Source organism: Ctenocephalides felis, unplaced genomic scaffold, assembly GCF_003426905.1.
Source record: "Ctenocephalides felis isolate EL2017-DRISC unplaced genomic scaffold, ASM342690v1 CF-g0.4_SCAFFOLD_01886, whole genome shotgun sequence".
In the NCBI taxonomy this organism is placed as follows: domain Eukaryota; kingdom Metazoa; phylum Arthropoda; class Insecta; order Siphonaptera; family Pulicidae; genus Ctenocephalides; species Ctenocephalides felis.
Window position 1 is genome coordinate 5329700 of NW_020538040.1, and position 22380 is coordinate 5352079.

Genomic DNA, 22380 nt, shown 5'->3' on the forward strand with positions numbered 1-22380 from the left:
TTTGCGTTTTTATTGTAATCAATATAAGAGACTTTGTGTTTTGTTGTTGAAATTTCTCGTCATTTTTTATTTATATATTTGCTCATCAGTAGAGTCCTTTTTGGAACATTTTAGATAATTTTGCTCGTCAGTAGAGTCCTTTTTTTCATTTTCTAATATTTTTGTCAAGTTCAATTTGCTGGTCATTTGTCCATTTTGTTCAAACATCTTTTATAATTCTTGCTCGTCGGTAAGTCCTTTTCTCCTACATGTTTTAATATTTTGCTCGTCAATAGAGTCCTTTTTGGAACATTTTCAATAGTTTCGCTCGTCAGTAGAGTCCTTTTTATTTTTCAATATTTTTGTCCAGTTAAATTTGCTCGTCATAAGAGTTCATTTTATTAAAACATTTTTATGATTTTTGCTCGTCAGTAGAATTCCTTTTGTATATTTTGCTGGTAACTGTTTACTCGTAAGTAGAGTTTTTTTTTGTGATTTGTTTAAGTTTTTTAAGTTTTCCCAACAGTAGAATGCTTTTTGGGATGTTTTCAAATATTTTTGTTATCATTAACATTTTTGATAATTTTGCTCGTCGGTAGAGTCCTCTTTCCTAGCATGTTTTAATATGTTTGCTCGTCAGTAAGTCCTATTTGGAACATTTCAAATAGTTTTTGGTCGTCAGTAGAGCCCTTTTTTATATCATTTGATTGATTTGAATGATTTTGTCAAGTTCAATTTGCTTGTCATCAGAGTCCTTTTTATTCAAATATCTTTTATAATTTTTGCTCGTCAGTAGAGTTCTTTTCGAATATTTGTTAACATTTTTCAGTAGATTTCTTTTTGAATTTAACATTTTTATTTGGTCGTCGTCAGTAGGTTCTTTCTGAATATTTTCCCTGTAAACATTTTCATTTGCTCGTCAGTAGAGTCCCTATTCTCTTAATGTTGTTTCTTCTGGTATTTAATTTGCTCGTCAGTAGAGTCTTTTTTTGCCATTTTTATTTAAATATTGCTCGTTAGTAGAGTCCTTTTTTCAAACATTCTTCTTATTTTGCTCGTCAGTAGATTTTTTTTTTAAAATTATGTTGTTAATATTTTCATTTGATTTGATATGTTTGCTTGTCAGTAGAATTCTTTTCTTGTCCTTACTTTTGCTTCTTTACAACAATAGTTCTAAATAGTCTAAAAATATGTTGATTTTTCCGAAATGTTCTAGATAGTCTGTAAATTTTGAAAAAAGCCTAAAATAATCTAGGCAGTCTCTAAAAATGTTCTTGATTTTTTGGAAATATTCTAGATAGTGTAAAAATTTTGCAAAAAGTCTAAAATGTTCTATTTAGTCCAAATGTTCTAGATTGTCTGAAAGTGTTGTAAATTGTCTAAAATATTCTAGATTTTCTGGAAATATTAAAGACTTAATTATTAAATGTTCTATACAGTCTAAAAATGTTGCAAAATGTCGTAAAATGTTCTCGATAGTCCAAAAATATATTTGATCTTTTAGAAATGTTTTAGATAGTCTAGAAATATTCTTGCTTTTCTGAAAACATTCAAGATATTCTAAAAATGTTCTAGATAAATATTAAATACCCTTAAATTAAAAAAAATATTACTATTACGTAAGAATTTTATCAAAAAGTATATTACATGAACAAAAATTTCATGCAGTGTTTTGAATTTAACGGTTTTCTCAACGGCTACTTCACGCGATAGACCTAACTTCACACCATTTTAAATGCAGACTTTTTAACACAAGAACATTTCACTCATCAAATTATTTCATTAATATTAAAATTTATATTTTAATCTAATTAACCATTTTTTTACCAGAAGAATTTACCATTGTCATACCTATGTAATGATACGTACAAACTTTTTCAATCATTGTAAAATGCGTTTTGAGTTTCTTTGCCAAAAGAAAACAAATTATATAATCGATTTAAATAATTTTATTTCTATTATTCCTTTTAGGTTAGGTGTAGTCACGGGTCTACATTTAGCAGAAATGTGTTATAGAAATATAGAAAATTACCAAGATTCATTCTATGGATAATGATAGAGATCGCCATCATCGGATCCGATATGCAAGAAGTTATAGGAACTGCAATCGCTATTTATTTGCTATCTTTTAAAGTGTAAGTAGAAAACGACCCTTAGGCCTCTAATATTTCACTAAATATATTTTACTAAGTATTTTTTTTATTTATTTTTAGGGTCCCTCTATGGGCAGGTGTACTAATAACGATAGTCGATACTTTCACCTTTCTGTTCCTCGACAAATACGGTTTGAGGAAACTTGAAATGTTCTTCGGGTTTCTTATAACTGTTATGGCTGTTACTTTTGGTTACGAGGTAAATGTAATAATATTATATATATATATAATATATATATTATATATATGTATATGTATACTAGCTGGCCTAGCGAACATAAGTTATTTTTGTGAAAGGAATGAGTCTCTCTGCGCTGTAAAAGTTTTACTTTTTATTTTTTTTTAATTTTTTATTTTTAATGTCGAAATGAAAATAGTTGAGGATGTAAAGGGATTTTTAGTAAAATCGAAATATTTTTGTTTAAGACTTGTTAACTTTATTTTTCGAAAAAAAAATGCATTAATGTTAATTTTAGTTTTGTTCCACCTGGATTTATAAACTTTCACATAATTTGCAACGTTTTCAGACAAGTTGCAACATTTTGAGACTAACTAGAACTACTTCTAGATTATGTAAAACATTTTTAGACGATTTGCAACATCTTAGACGATTTACAATATTATCAGACGAGTTGCAACTTTGTCAGACGATTTGCAACGTTTTTCAGACCAATTGCAACGTTTTGAGACTATTTTATAAATTTTCAGTCTATCTAGAACTAATTTCAGACTACTTGCAATCGTTTTTAGATGATTTGCAATATTGTCAGACAAATTGCAACATTGTAAGACAATTTTGGAAATTTTCAGTCTATGTAAAACTAATTTAAATTATCCAGAACATTTTTAGACGACTTGCAACAGTTTCAGATGATTTGCAACGTTTTCAGACGAGTTGCAATATTGTCAGACAAATTGCAATATTTTAAAACATTTTGGAAATTTTCAGTCTATCTAGAATTGATTTTAGATTATCTAAAACATTTTTAGACGATTTGCAACATTATCAGACAAGTTGCAACGTTTTCTGATGGTTTGCAAATTTTAAGACTATCTCAAAAAGTTTCAGTCTATCTAAAACTAATTTTAGATTATCTAAAACTAATTTTAGATTATCTAAAACGTTTTCAGACTATTTCCAACATTTTTAGACGAATTGCAACATTTTGAGACAATTTTTAGAAATTTTCTGTCTGTCTAGAACTAATTTTAGATCATCTAAAACATATTAAACGATTTGCAAAATATCAGACGATTTGCAATACTGGCAGACAATTGCAACATTTAAGACAATTTTGGCAAGTTTTTCATTTTATCTAGAACAGATTTTAGATTATCCAAAACATCTTTAGACGACCTGCAACTTCTTTAGATGGTTTACAACATTTTCGGACAATTTGTAACATTTTCAGGCGAGTTGCAACGTTTTCAGACAAGTCGCAGCATTGTCAGATTGTCGAGGAAATTTTTATAATAGCTGGTACTTTTTTAGAATATTTCGAATACTTGTAATATTTGAAATTATTCAGCACATTTTCAAACAATTAGAACATCACATAAATTAACTAGAACATTTACAGATGATCTAAAATATTTCTAGACTATCTAGAACAATTTCAGACGAACTATAACATGTTCAGACTATCTAGAACAATTTTCAAAATATCTGGATTATTTTTAATATATCTATATACACTTTCTAGACTACCAAGAAATTTTTAGGCGATCTAGAACATTTTCAGACTATCTAGAACGTTATCTAGATTATCTAGAACATTCTCTCGACTATGTGGAACATTTTCTGACTTTCTAGAAATTTCTAGTGTATCTAGAACGGTTTCAGATTATTGTCCAGAACATTGACAGACAATGTAGAACATTTTCAAGTCTATCTTAAACATTTTCTAGACAACCTAGAATATTTTCAGATAATCCAGAACGTTTTCTAAACTAACTACAATATTGTTTAGGTAATTTTAAATATCTAGAACATTTTTTATATTTTAGAGACTATCTAGAATATTTTGAGACTATCTAACACATTTTCAATCCGTCTAAAACATTCTCAAAATGTCTATAACAATTTTGGATTATTTAAAACATTTTCAGACAAACTAGACAAGACGAAAAAGATATTTGGAACAATTTTAGATAATCTAGAACGTTTTTCTAGATTCTTGAGACTATCTAGTACGTTCTCGGATCATTTAACGAATTTTCAAACCGTCTAGAAATTCTCAAAATGTCTATGACGATTTCGGATTATTTAAAACATTTTTAGACTATCTGAACATTTCCAGAAATTAAGAACATTTTTAGATGACCTAAGACCATTTCAGAATATCTAGAACATTTTCAGATTACCTAGAACATTTTAATATAATTTAGAATATTTTCAGACTATATAGAACATTTTTAAAATATATAGATTTTGTTTTTAATTATTTGAAACTTTTGATATCTAGACTATCTAGAACAATAACAGACTTTTGAGAACATTTTTGACTACTAAGAACATTTTCGGAATATCCAGAACAATTTCGGACTAACTAGACGTTATCAACTAACTTGTCCATTTTCTAGATTATTTGAACTATTTCAGACTATTTAGAAAATTATAATATCAATTTTATGGGGCAGCCTGTGAAATGTCTATCTATTTGCCGTGCGATCAGGCGTATTTTACATAAAAACAAGTAAGGCATGTTCGAGGATTCTGTTTTCATAACATTCTTCCTTGCTTTGTTATATGTAAAATACGCCTGATCGCACGGCAATTAAGTAGACATTTTCACAGTTTTCACTAACAATAAACAAGCATAAGAAAGCGTTTCCAGGACAGTAGCATCCTTTGCTGTGGCTTTTATTAAAATCAACTGCAATTTATTTCAGTACGTAGTATCAGCCCCGAATCAAGGCGAAGTGCTAACAGGAATGTTCTTCCCCTGGTGCAAAGATTGTGATAGCAAGGCTCTGTTGCAGGCAGTAGGAATTATTGGAGCTGTCATTATGCCTCACAATTTGTATTTGCATAGTGCCCTTGTAAAGGTACGAAAATAATAAACTAACTTAATTGACTAAACCGACACAGTAAATTTAATTTACTATTTTGTTATTTATTCATTTCTATTTTTTTCTAGTCGAGAGATGTCGACAGGAGAAAACCCGAGAAAGTGAGAGATGCTAACTACTATTTCTTTATCGAAGCAGCGATTGCACTATTTATATCTTTTATAATAAATGTGTTTGTAGTTGCTGTGTTTGCACATGGTTTATTCAAAACTACTAACCAAGATTGTAAGTATAAATTAATAAATCCTTATACATTATTATCTATATAAAACCAACTATTATTTATTTTTATTCCAGTTAGACACTTGCAAAAGTTCAGCCCCATATATCCGAGAGGAAGCCCTAATAGTCTTTAACGTAAGTTTTGGGTCAATTCTGCCGTAACAGAGCTCATAACATAACAAAAACTAAATTTTTTTATCTGTTTGCCGTGCGATCAGGCGTATTTTTATATATAAACAAGCAAGGAAGAATGTTATGATAACAAATCCTCGAACATGCCCCCGGACTTGTTTTTATGTAAAATACGCCTGAACGCACGGCAAATAGATACCATTATCAATTTTCCCTATGTTATGGCAGAATTTCCCTTTGAATTAGTAATATCATTCAAATGTATTTTATTTTAATATTATTTTTGCTTATACAGAATAATACCGAAATTGTAGAAGCCGATTTGTACAAAGGAGGCATTTATTTAGGCTGCGCCTTTGGGCTGCAGCCATGTACATTTGGGCTGTCGGAATATTGGCAGCCGGTCAAAGTTCTACAATGACTGGGACTTATGCTGGGCATTCGCCATGGAGGTGAGATAAATATATTTTTATAAGTGTTATTTTACCTTAAAATAAGTTACATGATTTTGTAATATAAAGACTTAATACGGATTCAAATTTAGCTATTGTTTCGATAAATACGTACTAGTTTTGTTTAAATTTTACAAATGCTTGCGGTGTTGTCCGAACCTAACACGACGCTTTCCCATACATTTTTACTTAGGCTCCGATACGCATGGTAAGCGTTACGTCAATATTTTTTGTTACAAATATACTTATTATTATATTATAATATTATTTAGGTACAAATGTACTTATTATATTTATTATATTATTTATATAAATGTACTTAATTAGTTTTATTGTTGGGTTCGTGAAGAATTAGGTGTAAGTGGCATTTTGCCTTAAGGCAAGTTGCATAAACTTCCCGATACGTGTGAATAATTGAATTAATGATTAATAATTGAGATTTAGCCATTTAGATACTGACGAGCCATTTGTAAATATTTTATTAACAAAAAAAGAACTCTAATGCAAGTATTATATTAATAGAAAAAGAACTCTACTGACGAGCTAATTTATAACAAATGTGAATGTAAAAAAAGAACTGTGCTAACGAGCAATATAATTATTTTAAGACGATTGAAATTAGTCAGAAAGAACCATACAGACAAGCAAACTTTGAACCTTAAACATAATATCTATATTAAAAGGACACTACTGACGAGCAAAATCAAATTAATTATTGATCTATAACAAAAAAGGGACTCTACTGACAAGCAAACTAAAATTCGATATATTAGAAAGATCGTTCAAAAACAAAAATAAACTGTACTGACGAGCAAATTAAAATTCATTATATTAGAAAAATCATTTCGATTCAAAAAAGGACTCTACTGAAGAGTAAACTAAAATTCGTTATTGATTTGGAACAAAAAGAGATTCTACTATCGAGAAAAATACAATTAATTATAAGAGTAAAAAATCATTTCAGTACAAAAAAGGACTCTACAAACTGTCAAACTAAAATTTGTTATTGACCTTAAGTAAAAAAGAAATCTACTGACAGGCAAACTAAAATTCATTACTGATCCAGAAAAAAGGACTCTACTGACGAACAAAATTAAATTAATTATTGATTCATAACAAAAAAGGACTGTACTGAAAAACAAACAAATTTCTTATTGATCTGGGTTAAAAAAGGACTCTACTGACGAGCGAACTAAAATTCATTATCGATTTTGAACAAAAAAAGGACTCTACTGACGAGCAAAACGAAATTAATTGCATATTACTTAAAAAAATCATTTCGAAACAAAAAAAGACTACTGATGAGTACAATTGATCTGAAATGAAAAAGGACTCTACTGAGGAACAAATTTAAATGTGTTATTTATATAATATTAGAAAAATAATTTCAAAACAAAAAAGGACTTTACTAATGAGTAAACTGAAATACGTTATCAATGAAAAAATAACTACTGATGAGCAAAATTAAATTCCTTACTGATCCTTAACTGAAAAGGGACTCTACTGACGAGCAAAATTTTTTTTTTTACTGATCTAAATCTTCATGTTAAAAAAATAATTTCGAAATATAAAAGTAAGTGAAGACAGAACTTACTATGAAACTGGATAAAAGAAATCTAAATATTATAAAAAACTAACCAATAACTAAATAAAGAAACAAACGTTAATAAATAAACTTAATAAATAAATAAACTAAACATAAATTACGTAAATAAAAAAACTGAATAAATACAAATCTAAGAAATAAACTAAAAAAATAAATTAAAAAAAAAACAAATATATACATAATTAGTACCTAAATAATTAGTACCTAACATTTAGCATACTAAAATAAGAGACAAAAAGGACTCTACTGACGAGCAAAATAAAATAATAGATAAAAGGAACTCTACTGACGAGCAAAATAAAATAAGAGATAAAAGGGACTCTATTGACGAGCAAACTAAAATAAGAGATAAATGGGACTCTACTGACGAGCAAAATAAAATAAGAGACAGAAGGGACTCTACTGACGAGCAAAATAAAATAAGAGACAAAAGGGACTCTACTGACGAGCAAAATAAAACTAGCTGTAAGTGGAATTCTGTCTTAAGGCAATTAGGGCATCGAGCCTCAAGGCAAATTGCAACATCCCGTACCGCAATTCAAAATTCGAGTAAATAAAAATAATCAATAAAAGTTGATAAATGATTTAAAACTTTTAATAGAATTTCGAACCATATTAAATCATTCTATCGTAAATCATTTATTTTGAAATATTTGGAAATTCTGAAACTTTTTTTCAAAGCAATCGTACTGCATAGAGACATATCGAAGCGCGTAAGCGCCGCGTAGCCTTCTAACGCGTAAACGTTGATACGGAACCCATAGAAATGTAAACAAAATTTATACTTATTGTTAAAATCTTTATAAAACATCGAATTATTTGATGTGCATATGTCTAATGATCATTTTTGACCGCCAAATGGCTCATTTTTTTACTTTTTCATCCATATCTCCAAAGTCGTTGGATCTGCCTTTCGTTGAATTAAAAAATGAATATATAACTAAAGAACTGATAAACTGAATAAAAGAACTAATTAAATGAAAAAAACTGATTTAATCACAATACTAATTAAATAAAAATCTGAATAAATACAAAAATTAATAAAAAAAATAAAGAAAGAAACTAATTAAATAAAAAACAACTAAAATAATAAAAATAAATAAATATAAAACTGAATAATCACAATACTAAATGAAGAAAAATGCAAAACATTAACTGAATTGAATAAAAAACAAACAACTAAATTAGCGAGTATAACTATAAGCAAATTGATTAAAAAAATATTAATATTGTATTACTCCTACTCTCTCAGCACACGCACGAACACAAACCCAAACTACAACCACATTCCCTTACAAACCGAATCAACTACTTACTTAATTAATTCCCATTTCAGGGTTTCCTCAACCTACAATGGTCTCGCTGGAAGAGAATTCTATTCACCCGAATGAATGCCATCATACCAACATTTCTGATGGCATTTTTCAATAGCATCGAAGACCTATCGGGTATGAACGACCTTCTGAATGCAGTGATGTCCTTACAATTACCCTTTGCGACCCTACCGACTATCGCCTTTACCAGCAATGCTGCTATCATGGGAGAATTTGTTAATGGAGCGTAAGGGATAAAATCATAATAATAATTATAATAATAATAATAATAATAATAATAATTAATATTAATAATAATAATGATAATAATGAATTATTTTTATTATTGATATATTTATGGGCCTATTCTCGGATACTAATCACGCTTATTTGGTACAAAATGTTATGAGAAGTGTAAAAGCTATTCTCGGTGATATGTTTTATGTTATATGGCAATACTACTTGTTTTGTTCAAAATGTTATAAGAAGTGTGATTGCTATTCTCGGTTATGACAACACTAAGAAGCAGTTCGAAATAATTGGTTACTCTTGTAAATAAAATAGGTGTGAAGTAGAACTAATGTGCCATTTGTGTCATTTGGAGGTTATTTTTACAAGGGGTAAATAAATGCTCATATATTAGTAAAATGATATTTAACAGAAAAAGAACTCTACTGACGAGCAAACTAATAACATTACATTAAATTATGAAAAGGGACTCTACTGACGAGCAAATTAGGAAGAATAATAAAAAAGAACTCTACTAGCGAGCAAATTGAAAGAACATTTAAATAAAAGGACTCTACTGGCGAGCAAGCTCAAATAGAGAAGGGACTCTACTGATAATCAAAATAAGAAAATGTAATTTAAAAAAAAGACTCTACTGACAAGCAAACTAAAAATGAAAGAAAAAAGGACTCTACTGACGAGCAAACTGAAATATATAAGAAATGGGGACTCTACTGACAAAGTAAGAGATAATAAAGATAGACTCTGCTGACGACCAAACTCGAAAATTTTGGAAAAATTTAATTTTACAAAAAAGAACTCTACTGACGAACAAAATAAAAGCAAATTGAGAAAGAAAATGAAAAAGGACTCTACTGATGAGCAAACTAAAGAAATAAATAAAAAGGGTCGCTACAAAGGTGTTCTATTGAAGAACAAAATGAAATTAAAACAAAATTGGACTCTGCTGACGAACAAACTGAAATAAATCAGAAAAGAGACTAAGGGAATTAAGAAAAGACTCTACTGACGTGCAAAATAAGAAAATGAAATGGAACTTTACTGACGAGCAAAATAGAAAGAGAATAAAAGAGACTCTACTGACGAGCAAAATAAAAGAATAAAAAGGGACTCTACTGACGAGCAAAATAAAAGAATAAAAAGGGACTCTACTGACGAGCAAAGTAATAGAAAAAAAGAGACACTACATATGAGTAAAGTAATGTAAAAAAAAACTACTGACAAACAAAAGACAAAAAGAGACTCTACTGACGAGCAAATTAAAATGAATTGGAATAAAACTCAACTGACCAGCAAGTTCAGGAACATTTAGTAGAATGCCATTTTGAAAATTAAAAAAATCTCTGACTCTACTGACGAGAAAATTCGGAAATTATTGGTGAAATTTGTAAATTTTTAAGAAAAAGAAAGGACTCTACTCATGAGCAAATTCGGAAAACTTGAAGAAAAAGAACGAACTCTACTAACGAGCAAAGTTGGAAATTATTATGAAGAATATTTTTAATAACAAAGAAAGAACTCTACTGACGAGCAGATTCAGAAATTATACTAAAAAATGTTATTTGAAGAAAAAGCAAGGACTCTACTGACAAACAAATTTGGAAAATTTGAAAAAATAGAATAGAATTCGGAAACTTTTAGTAATATGTCAGAAAATTCGGAAATTTGGAAATTTTTAAGAAAAAGAAAAGATTCTACTGACAAAGCAATCCTTGAACGTACTCTTATTTGTTCTATGTTATCCGAGAATAGGCCCATTCAATATAATATTGAAATAAATAAAATGACAAATTTATTTTTATATTAATTTTATATTACTTTTTTTGCAGGGTTAATTCAGTCGTTGCAATCCTTCTATCGATTTTAGTAATTGCAATCAATATTTATTTTGTGGTCGACCAGGTTAATAATGGAGACCTGACGGAAGGCTATTTAGCTCTTATAGGTTAGTAAATAATATTACTATTAATAAATATTAATTATTATCGCTTAGACAAACTTAACAAATCGAAAGTGTTTCCTACAAAGTTTGTTTTCAGTGCTCGAGATATTATTAAATTATAGTATTATATATACACCTAAGTCTGTTTTTACACGGTAGATTGGTTCCAGGAGAAGCCGTGTAAAAAAAAAACGTGTGAAAAAAGACATTGATCTTATACAAAAATGGGTGATTTGTTCCTAATCTCTAAAACCTATTAAAATTGGTGAAAAACAAGAATTTTTAAGAACAAGAATTAAATTAGTGCTATTCACATTTCTTTGACAAGTAAAATTTTTGTACGCGCTAAAGGGAATTCACTTAAATCTTTAAGCTAGTGTTTGCAAACTATCGATACATCGATGGGTTTTAGACTTTTTTCTTTCATAAATACTTTTTTGTGATATGAACATACTTCGCAAAAATTAAATTTGATAAAAAAAATCTTAGTACATAAAATTTCAAATCGTGCTAAATGGAATAAAATCGTGTAAAAAAATTAAAAATATTCCTTTTTCAAACCGTGTTATATCAAAACCGTGTACAAAAAGACCGTGTAAAAACAGATTTAGGTGTATATATTTATATTTATTTACATTTTTTTCAGTGATATTTGGAATACTGTATTTGTTATTCTGTTTGTACCTGGTGATACACATGTCTGCGAGTATGGGTTGCAGGAGTATAGCTAATTTATCGGTAAGATATTAAATATATATATATATATATATATATATATATATATATATGTTATATATTATATATTGATATATAAATAGTATATATTATATATATATATATATATATATATATATATATATATGTATATATATATAATTTTTTTCTATTTTTATTAGTTTGTGCAAAACTATGTGATGACGTCCGATGCTGATTCGAGCCCCATCGATAATCAAACGAGTTACTCGAGGTAAGTCTTACAAGTAAATATTAATACAGGGTTGTACTTAAAGTAGTTGGGTTAATGTCAAAAGTATATATACTTATATAATTGGGTGCTTATTTATACGAGATAAAATATATGTCTTAAGATGTAATAAATGAAACTTATGAACAAAATTTAATAATAAACGAGTTGTTTTTTATGAGTAGTTATTTCTATGAGTTAGTGCAAGTAGCATTAAAAACTAGTGGTGTATGGCATCGTGCCTTGAGGCAAATTGCTGGAACTTCCCGTACCGTAATGAAATATTCGAGAAATTTTAAACGTTTTCAAATATATTATTACAACAAATACTGTAATTGTTTCATTATTTTTTCTATCTCGTTTGTTATATTTAAGCAAACCAAATGTAAATCATAAATCAATTTATCTCCAGAACATTTCCAATAATCGTCATTTCATTTCGAATTCAATTTCAAAAAAATAGTTTAGTTGCATAATTTACACAAAATTGAAAAAGTGCAACAGTAACTAACCAGCAAACTTAATTTTATTATGAGGAACAAAAAGGACTCTACTGACAAGCAAACTAAATTTATGAGGATCTAAAAAGACTCTACTGACGAGCAAACTACATAAACAGAATAAAAAGGACTCGACTGATTGCAATGACAAATGAATCAAATTTCAAAGAAAATAGCAAAAAGAACTCTACTTATGATCAAACTGGAACAATGAAAAAATGGAATTCTATTGGAAATGAACAAAGTAATAATTTATCTATTTATCACTTATCGAAATATTGGTAAAATATAATTTAATACAAAAAAGAACTCTACTGACGAGCAAACTCGAAAATTATTTAAAAACATGTCATTTAATGTAAAAAAGGACTCTACTGACTATCTAGCTTTCACATCTTCCTATTTCTTTCTATTTTTTATAAAGGGAACTGAAATAAGAAAGAAAGAAACTCTACTGATGAGTAAACTTAAAAAAATAAAAAGGGACTCTACTGATGAGCAAACTGTAATAAGAGACAAAGGAGACTCTACTTACGAGAAAATTGAAGAGAAAAATAAAAAGTGACTCTACTGACAAGCAAATTGAAGCGGGAAATAAAAAAGGACTCTACTGAAGGCTAAAAACAATATAACAAAAGGGACTCTACTGAAAGCAAGCTAAAATAAAATATAAAAAGGACTCTACTGACGAGCAAACTAAAATAAGACACAAAATGAACTCTACTAAAACCAAAATAAATTATAAAAAGGACTCTACTTACGAGCAAACTAAAAGAAGAGACAAAACCTTTACTGACGAGCAAACTAAATATAGCAAAAGGAACTCTACTGACGAGGAAACTAAAAAAAGTAAAAACGGACTCTACTGACAAGCAAACTGAAATAAAAAGCAAAAGGGACTCTACTGACGAGCAAATTGAAGGGGAAAATAAAAAAGGACTCTACTGACGTGCAAACTAAAGAAAATGAAAAAGGACTCTACTGACTACATTTGTTTTTTTAGCAAGTTTTCTTAGCAAACTTTTATTAACGAAGAAATAGTTTATGTTTTCGATGTTTCATGTCACTCTGAATCGTGTTTCGATTCGTGTGACTAATTATTATTTGCACATTCAAGAAAAGTTCATGCAGTTCGCTTTAAGGCAAAATGCCACTTACAACTAAAATAAGTTATAGAGAATATAAAGAATAACTAGTTACAAAGACATATATTTTATCTCACCTTATCTTATCTAATTTTCTTTCCTGGTGTACTGTTATCTAAAGTATCTTTATCTAAATTATCTTATTCCTGGTATTTGTTTCAGTGCTAACGATTAAGAAAACACATCAATAAAACAAAAATATTGTAAATAATTAATTTAAAAAATAATTTAAGATGACGACAAGAACGAGGTGTATCTATTGTAAGTTTTTTTGGAAAAAAAATTATGCTTGAGTGTTAAATTATGCAAATTCTTGTTTTTTTCGTTTTCATTTTGCTAATTAATATAATTACGCCATGAAAACTGTCAAAATGTCTATCTATTTGCCGTGCGTTCAGGCGTATTTTACATAAAAACAAGTCCGGGGGCATGTTCGAGGATTCTCTTATCATACATTCTTTCTTGCTTGTTTGTATATAAAATGCGCCTGATCGCACAGCAATAAGATAGACTTTTTTACAGTTTGTTGCCATGACAACGCTATGTTATGAGGCAGAATTGCTCAATTTAATAGCTTGTGATTAATTAATGTTTTATTTATTTGATTTTCGATTTTTTTGTATTAGGGTTGTTAAGGTCTCTTTAGCTGCTTTGGGTGAACGTTAAAACGGCTGAAGCGATTTTTTTGGGTAAATTTTTTGGTGCTTTTAATAATTAATTTAAGGTAGTTTTGGTTGGAGCAAAAGCCATGGTTGTTAATAAATAGACATATATATATATATATATATATATATATATATATATATATATAAAATAATTACAATTTTTGTACCACTTGTGAATGTTCTTGAACAGATACAAAATGATTTATCGAAATTGGATAAACCGTTCAACGTTTTTCATATATAGCAATATCGTAAACAAATAGTAAAGAAATAAAATGGTCATTTTACAAAAAGGAGGACTCTACTGACGAGCAAATTCTGAAATTATTAGAAAAAAGCATATCATTTTAGATAAAGGGAACTCTAGTGGGGAAATAAGAGAAGGATGAGACTCTACTGACGAGCAAACTAAAAAAATAGGGAAAACAAATTAGTGACAAGCAAACTAAAATTAAAAGAAAAAGGGACTCTACTGACGAGCAAACTGAAATAAGAGACAAAAGAGACTCTACTGACGAGCAAACTAAAATAAAATGGAAAAGGGACTCTACTGACGAGTAAACTAAAGAAGTAAATAAAATGAACTCTACTGACGAGCAAACTAAAATAAGAGACAAAATGGAATCTGCTGACGAGCAAATTAAAATAAAAATTAAAGGGGACTCTACTGACGAGCAAATTAATTTTAAACGAAAAAAGGACTCTATTGAGGAGCAAACTGAAATAAATAGTAAAAGGGACTCTACTGACGAGCAAATTCGGAAATTATTAGTAAAATGTAAGTTAAGAAAAAAGAAAGAATTCTCCTGACGAGCAAATTCGTAAACTACTGGTAAAATGTGAAAAAAACTCTACTTTTTTTTACTGATATTTTCCAAAATTGCTTGTCGGTAGAGTTTTTTCTTTCTCGAATTCGTAAATAGTGAATAGTAAAATCTCAATTTCGACAAATTAAAGTAGACATTTTACAAAAAGGAGGATTCTACTGACAAATTTTGAAATTATTAGTAAAAAGAAAGGACTCTACTGACGAACAAACTGAAATAAAAAAGAGAAAAGGACTCTACTGACGAGCAAACTAAAAAAAACAAAAGAAAGGACCTCTACTGACGAGCAGACCAAAATAAAAAAAGAGAAAAGAACTCTACTGAGGAGCAGACTAAAATAAAAAAAAAGAAAAGAACTCTACTGAGGAGCAGATTAAAATAAAAAGGAGAAACGGACTCTACTGACGAGCAAACTAAAACAAAGTAAGAAAAGAAAGAACTCTACTGACGAGCAAATTTCAAAACAAACACTAACATATCTTTCTATAAAACAGAACTTTACTTTCTATAAAACAGAACTTTACTGACGAGCAAATTTGGAAATCATTAACAAAATTTCATTTAGAAGAAAAAAGGACTCTACTGACGACCAAATTATTGGCAAAATATAATTTAATATGAAAAAGGACTACCGAAGAGCAAAATTGGTAAATTATTAACAAAATTTCATTAGAGAAAAAAAGTAAGGACTCCACTGACGAGCAAACTAAAAGAATGAGAAAAGAACTCTACTGACGAGCAAACTAAATAAAAAAGGACTCTACTGACGAGCAAACTAAAAAAAAACAAAAGAAAGGACCTCTACTGACGAGCAGACCAAAATAAAAAAAGAGAAAAGAACTCTACTGAGGAGCAGACTAAAATAAAAAAAAAGAAAAGAACTCTACTGAGGAGCAGATTAAAATAAAAAGGAGAAACGGACTCTACTGACGAGCAAACTGAAATTAAAGTAAAAAGGAACTCTACTGACGAGCAAATTCCAAAACAAACACTAACAGATCTTTCTATAAAACAGAACTTTACTGACGAGCAAATTTGGAAATCATTAACAAAATTTCATTTAGAAGAAAAAAGGACTCTACTGACGACCAAATTATTGGCAAAATATAATTTAATATGAAAAAGGACTACCGAAGAGCAAAATTGGTAAATTATTAACAAAATTTCATTAGAGAAAAAAAGTAAGGACTCCACTGACGAGCAAACTAAAAGAATGAGAAAAGAACTCTACTGACGAGCAAACTAAATAAAAAAGGACTCTACTGACGAGCAAACTAAAAAAAACAAAAGAAAGGACCTCTACTGACGAGCAGACCAAAATAAAAAAAGAGAAAAGAACTCTACTGAAGAGCAGACTAAAATAAAAAAAGAGAAAAGAACTCTACTGAGGAGCAGATTAAAATAAAAAGGAGAAACGGACTCTACTGACGAGCAAACTGAAATTAAAGTAAAAGGGAACTCTACTGACGAGCAAATTTCAAAACAAACACTAACAGATCTTTCTATAAAACAGAACTTTACTGACGAGCAAATTTGGAAATCATTAACAAAATTTCATTTAGAAGAAAAAAGGACTCTACTGACGACCAAATTATTGGCAAAATATAATTTAATATGAAAAAGGACTACCGAAGAGCAAAATTGGTAAATTATTAACAAAATTTCATTAGAGAAAAAAAGTAAGGACTCCACTGACGCAAACTAAAAGAATGAAAAAGAAACTCTACTGACGAGCAAACTAAATAAAAAAGGACTCTACTGACGAGCAAACTAAAAAAAAACAAAAGAAAGGACCTCTACTGACGAGCAGACCAAAATAAAAAAAGAGAAAAGAACTCTACTGAGGAGCAGACTAAAATAAAAAAAAAGAAAAGAACTCTACTGAGGAGCAGATTAAAATAAAAAGGAGAAACGGACTCTACTGACGAGCAAACTGAAATTAAAGTAAAAAGGAACTCTACTGACGAGCAAATTCCAAAACAAACACTAACAGATCTTCTAAAAACAGAACTTTACTGACGAGCAAATTTGGAAATCATTAAACAAAATTTCTTTAGAAGAAAAAAGGACCTACTGACGACCAAATTATTGGCAAAATATAATTTAATATGAAAAAGGACTACCGAAGAGCAAAATTGGTAAATTATTAACAAAATTTCATTAGAGAAAAAAAGTAAGGACTCCACTGACGAGCAAACTAAAAGAATGAGAAAAGAACTCTACTGACGAGCAAACTAAATAAAAAAGGACTCTACTGACGAGCAAACTGAAATAAAAAAGGGAAAGAAACTCTACTGACGATAAATCTAAAGACTTGATTGTCCAAATAAACTCTACTGACGATTGAACTAAAATAAAAGGCGAAAAGGACTCTACTGACGAACGAACTGAAAGAAAAGGACTCTACTGACGAGCAAACTGAAAGAAAAGGACACTACTGACGAGCAAACTGAAATAAAAATGGGCTCTACTAATTAATATATCAGGCTTTCAATTTCAACTTTGTAAAAAAGCATCATCTTTCGAAATTAATGTTTTTCTCATTATACTATATATTACATACCTAAAAATTCTTTACATTTATAATTACACAATTTATAGTATAAAGGGCATAATACAGTACACCATATGATACTGATATACATAAAAAAAAATCGAAAATTTTCGAAAAAAATACACCTAGCACAAAAAACCACCTTTAGCTAACACTCCAACCAACGTTTATCAAACCTTCAAACCATTTATCATTTTTTACAACCATGGCCTTTGCTGTCGCACTTTATTTGTAGCATTTTCTTTATATCTATATTATATGTTATTATCGCTTATCTTATCTTATCTTGTTTTATCTTATGTGTGGTGTGTTACTTTACTTAATCTTTACTATTTGGTCTAATTCTATACTTCTATCTGTGCTAACAATTCTATTTCAGTTTAAAATCTACTAAAACACAAATCACGGAATTTCTATGACACCAAAATAATAAAAAACACAGAGAAGACTTAATTATAATAATTGTAAGTAAGTATTGCAGATATATATATATATATATATATATATATATATATATATATATATATATATATATATATATACGATATATATATGGGATTATATTATTAAATATAATTATATTCGAATATATATATATGGGATTATATTATTAAAATAAATATATTTTGCTTGAATTAATCTATTGAATGTTCCTGGGTTCACTTTTTTCTATTTGCACATTTTAGGTTTAAGTCTAGTTTTAGTCTAAGTCTAGTATAAATGGGCAAATCAAATTTAAGATTAAGTTTAGTTTCTATTTTAGTCAAAGTCTTCGTTTTGTTTATATTTTAATTACAATTTAAGTTCATGTCTAAACTAGTCAGAGATTTTATGAAATAGAAGTCTTAAAAGAAGTCCAAAAAAAAATTTGAAAAGTCTTAAACTAGCCTGAGATTTAGTACAAGTCTTAATAATAGCCCAAGATTTAGTCTCTGATTTATTGTAAGTCTTAAATCGAAGATTTAATCTAAGATTTTAGTCTCACAAGGACAACCTCATGTTTTTCCATCTCAGATTTCTATGAAACTTTGCATGATGTTAGAGTCGATAGTCAAATGAATCCCTCAAAATATTATAGGCCTATGATAAGTGGTTTAATTATAAAAAAATAATTAAAATTCAGAAAAATAGGTAGAGCGTATAGATTTTGTTATTAATTTGCTTGGATTATTATTATTTTCACTTCTTATAAATTTCTAGAAGGAGAAATCTATTCCCAAAACAAAAATTTTAAGTATTATTACTGCTTGTTATCATGCTGTCCTGTTGCAAGTCTAAGCTTTTACCGCAAAGATATAGCGAAATATATTTATGTAAAATATTTGACTTTTTTAACTTCCCGTTTTAAATGTTTTCGTCAGAAAATCCGAGTTGCTAATTTTATTTTTTCGCGACGTTTCAAGTCACTCTGAATCGTTTGATACTAAATTTTTAAGACCATGTTCATAAGTTGTTCGTCAGTATAGTCCTCTTTTTATATTCGAATCTACTCGTTTTCAAATGACGTTTTACCAATAATTTCTGAATTTGCTCGTCAGTACAGTTTTTTTTCCATTTATTTTTACATTGTTCATCAGTAGAGTTCCTTTCTTATTTTATTTAGTTTGCTCGTCAGCAAAGTCTCTTTTCCATTTTATCTTATTTCAGTTCTCTTTACATCTTGTTAGAGTTTGCTTGTCAGTAGAGTCCTTTTATATATTTCTTATTTTGGTTTGCTCGTCAGTAGAGTCCTTATTTCGCTTATTTTTAGTTTGCTCGTCGGTAAAGTCCCTTTTCCCTACAATTTCAGTTTGCTCAACAGCAGAGTCTCCTTATCTTTTATTTTTACTTTGCCCTTCAGTAGCGTCGTTTTTCCTTTCATTTTCAATTTGCTTGTCAGTAGAGTCCTTTTTGATTACTGCCAAATATTCAGTTTGCTTCTCAGTAGAGTTCAATTTTTATTTTCACATCGTGTTTGCTTGTCAGTAGAATTATTTTTTCCTTCATGTTCAGTTTGATTGACAATTGAATCTCTTCTTCTTGAATTTTTAGTTTGCTCATCAGTAGAGTTCCTTTATCTTTTATTTTTAGTTTGCTTGTCAAGAGAATCCATTTTTTCTATAATTTGAGTTTGCTCATCGGTAGAGTCTTTTTTCATCTTTTAGATCGTCATTTTCTCTTTTCGTGTCAAAATTTCAGTTTGCTTATAAGCAGAGTCCTTTTACGTCTTCTATGTCGTCAGTAGAGTCTTCTATTTTCCAGGTCGTCAGTAAAGTCTTTTTATTCTTCCTACCAAATATTCAGTTTTCTCGTCAGTAGAGTTCCTTTGTTATCCTAAAATCGTGTCTACTCGACAGTAGAGTACCTTTATTGTCTTTAAATCGTTTTTATCATCAGTAAATTTCTTTTTTCTTCTTTAATTCCTTGCTCGTCAGTAGAGTCCTTCATCGCATAATTTCAGTTTGCTCGTCAGTAAAGTCCATTTTTCTTTAATTTTTAATTTGCTCGTCAGTAGAGTCCCTTTTCCTTTCATTTTCAATTTTCTCGTTAGTAAACTCTTTTTTTATTATCTGAGTCGTTATTTAAATTCTTTTTCATCTTCCAGGTCGTCAGTAGAGTCGTTTTTCATGTTTCTGCCAAATTTTCAATTTGCTCGTCAGTAGAGACTCTTTATTTAAGAGTCTCCTGTTTGCTCGCCGGCATAGTCTTTTTTATTTCTGACAAATTTTCAGTTTGCCCGTCAGTAGAGTTCCTTTATTCTTTTTAAATCATGTTTGCTCGTCCGTAGAGTTTCTTCGCCTTCAAATCCCGTTTGCTAGTCAGTAGAGTCCCTTAATTCTCTTGAAATCGTGTTTGCTCGTCAGTAAGATTCTTTCTCCCTTCTTAAGTCTTGTTTACACGAAAACTAACCTCCAAATACCAAATAACATTAGTTAGACTTCACGCCTATTTTATTTACAAGCTCAACGCAGGACTACTAATTATTTTGAACTTCTTGAAGTTTTTAGTATTACCATATGAGATAAAACATGTAACCGAGAATAACTATTACCCTTACAATAACATCATGAACAAAAGTATCGGATAATAGGCTCATTAATATCATCCAATAGAATTTATAATTAAAATGACTAAAACTTAGAACTTTAGTTTTTATAATTAAACCACATAACATAGGCCTCTAATATTTCCTGGGTACCAATTTAGTCAATTCAAAACCTATTATATAAGTCTACGATTAAGTCCCGGACAAATATCATATCTGATAGAATTAGTAATAATAAAATCAATCTTAAATTAATGGGGCAGTTTTATTATAAAACGCTATTTTATGCTTGTTTATTGGTAATGAAAACTGTGAAAATGTCTATTTATTTGCCGTGCGATCAGGCGTATTTTACATATAAACAAAGCAAGGAAGAATGCTATAATAACAGAATTATCGAACATTCCCCCTTACTTGTTTTATGTAAAATACGCCTGATTACACAGCAAATAGATAAACATTTTTACAGCTTCAGAATTACCCTATTAATTTAAGATTAATTTTATTATTATATACATTGATTTTGTTATTAATAACATTTTATTATCATGACAAAGCTATAAATTTTAGTAATAATAATTAAATAAATTTATGTAATAATAATTATTAATATTTTACTTTTATTTTACAGTACGGGTACCTTGTCAGTCATCCAGGACTTGTCACAATTCAATCGAAGCACCGAAAATATTTTACATTCTTGAACAAAAGATTTATTTATAATTATTAGCAAAAATATTGAAATCTTTTATTTATATCTAATTAATAATTATTATTATTCAAACAACAAAGAATTTTTTTAAATCGAAAATAATTATCTATTTCTTTTACTGTGAGTTGAAAGAATTTAAGTCGAGTTTCTTCATTTTATAATTTCAAATAAATATTTTTGGTTAGAAGACTTTTTATGAAATTAGTAATTTTGTTTTCCAAAATGTAGAAGTTTTAGTTCATTGTAAAATTAAAATTAAAAAAAAAAAAGTTTTATTACTACTTCTCTCGACTACTTTATCTTTTGTGATTGTTGAAAATACGAGTTTTTAGTTTAGTTAAAAGTTTGTATTTTTACATATAAGACATAAATCTATTATGCCTTGTTTAAGTTTAGCTCATAACTTACATTTAGTTAATTCCAAAAGTTCCCAAATATCATTTCTAGAATAAATTATGTTGATGTAAATACTAAATAGAGTTGAAATTTGTAAAAAAAAATGTAATTAGAAAAAGAGACTTTGTAAAATTGGAAATATGTAGTTAATAAAAGTTTCGTACTTTGGTAAATTATTTGAATTTTGTTAAAAACAATCATAAATGTCTATGATTAATATATATATATATATATATATATATATATATATATATAAACACCGGGAAATTCTGCTTCATAAAATGATAACTATCATATGCTTGTTTCTTGTGAGAATGTCTATCTGTTTGCAGCGCGACCAGGCGTATTTTTTACAAAAAAACAAGTAAGGAGGCATGTTCGAGGATTTTGTTATCATAACATTTTTCCTTGCTTTATTTATGTGTAAAATACGCCTGATCGTACAGCAAATAGATAGGCATTTTCACTGTTT

The 22380-nt window shown here is 28.8% G+C and overlaps 2 protein-coding genes across 2 annotated transcripts in view; one reads left to right on the forward strand and one right to left on the reverse strand.

The window, feature by feature from the left end:
• The window catches only part of LOC113378022 (protein Malvolio-like), an 87757-nt gene extending 66228 nt beyond the window's left edge, over positions 1 to 21529 (forward strand). The window contains 5 exon segments of the mRNA XM_026618520.1: positions 8953 to 9176; positions 11008 to 11123; positions 11767 to 11858; positions 12017 to 12087; positions 21432 to 21529. Coding sequence (XP_026474305.1) covers positions 8953 to 9176; positions 11008 to 11123; positions 11767 to 11858; positions 12017 to 12087; positions 21432 to 21504 — 576 coding nt within the window. The 3' untranslated portion in view covers positions 21505 to 21529.
• The window catches only part of LOC113378024 (male-specific lethal 3 homolog), a gene marked incomplete at its 3' end in the record, with an annotated part of 161052 nt that overhangs the window by 110733 nt on the left and 27939 nt on the right, over positions 1 to 22380 (reverse strand).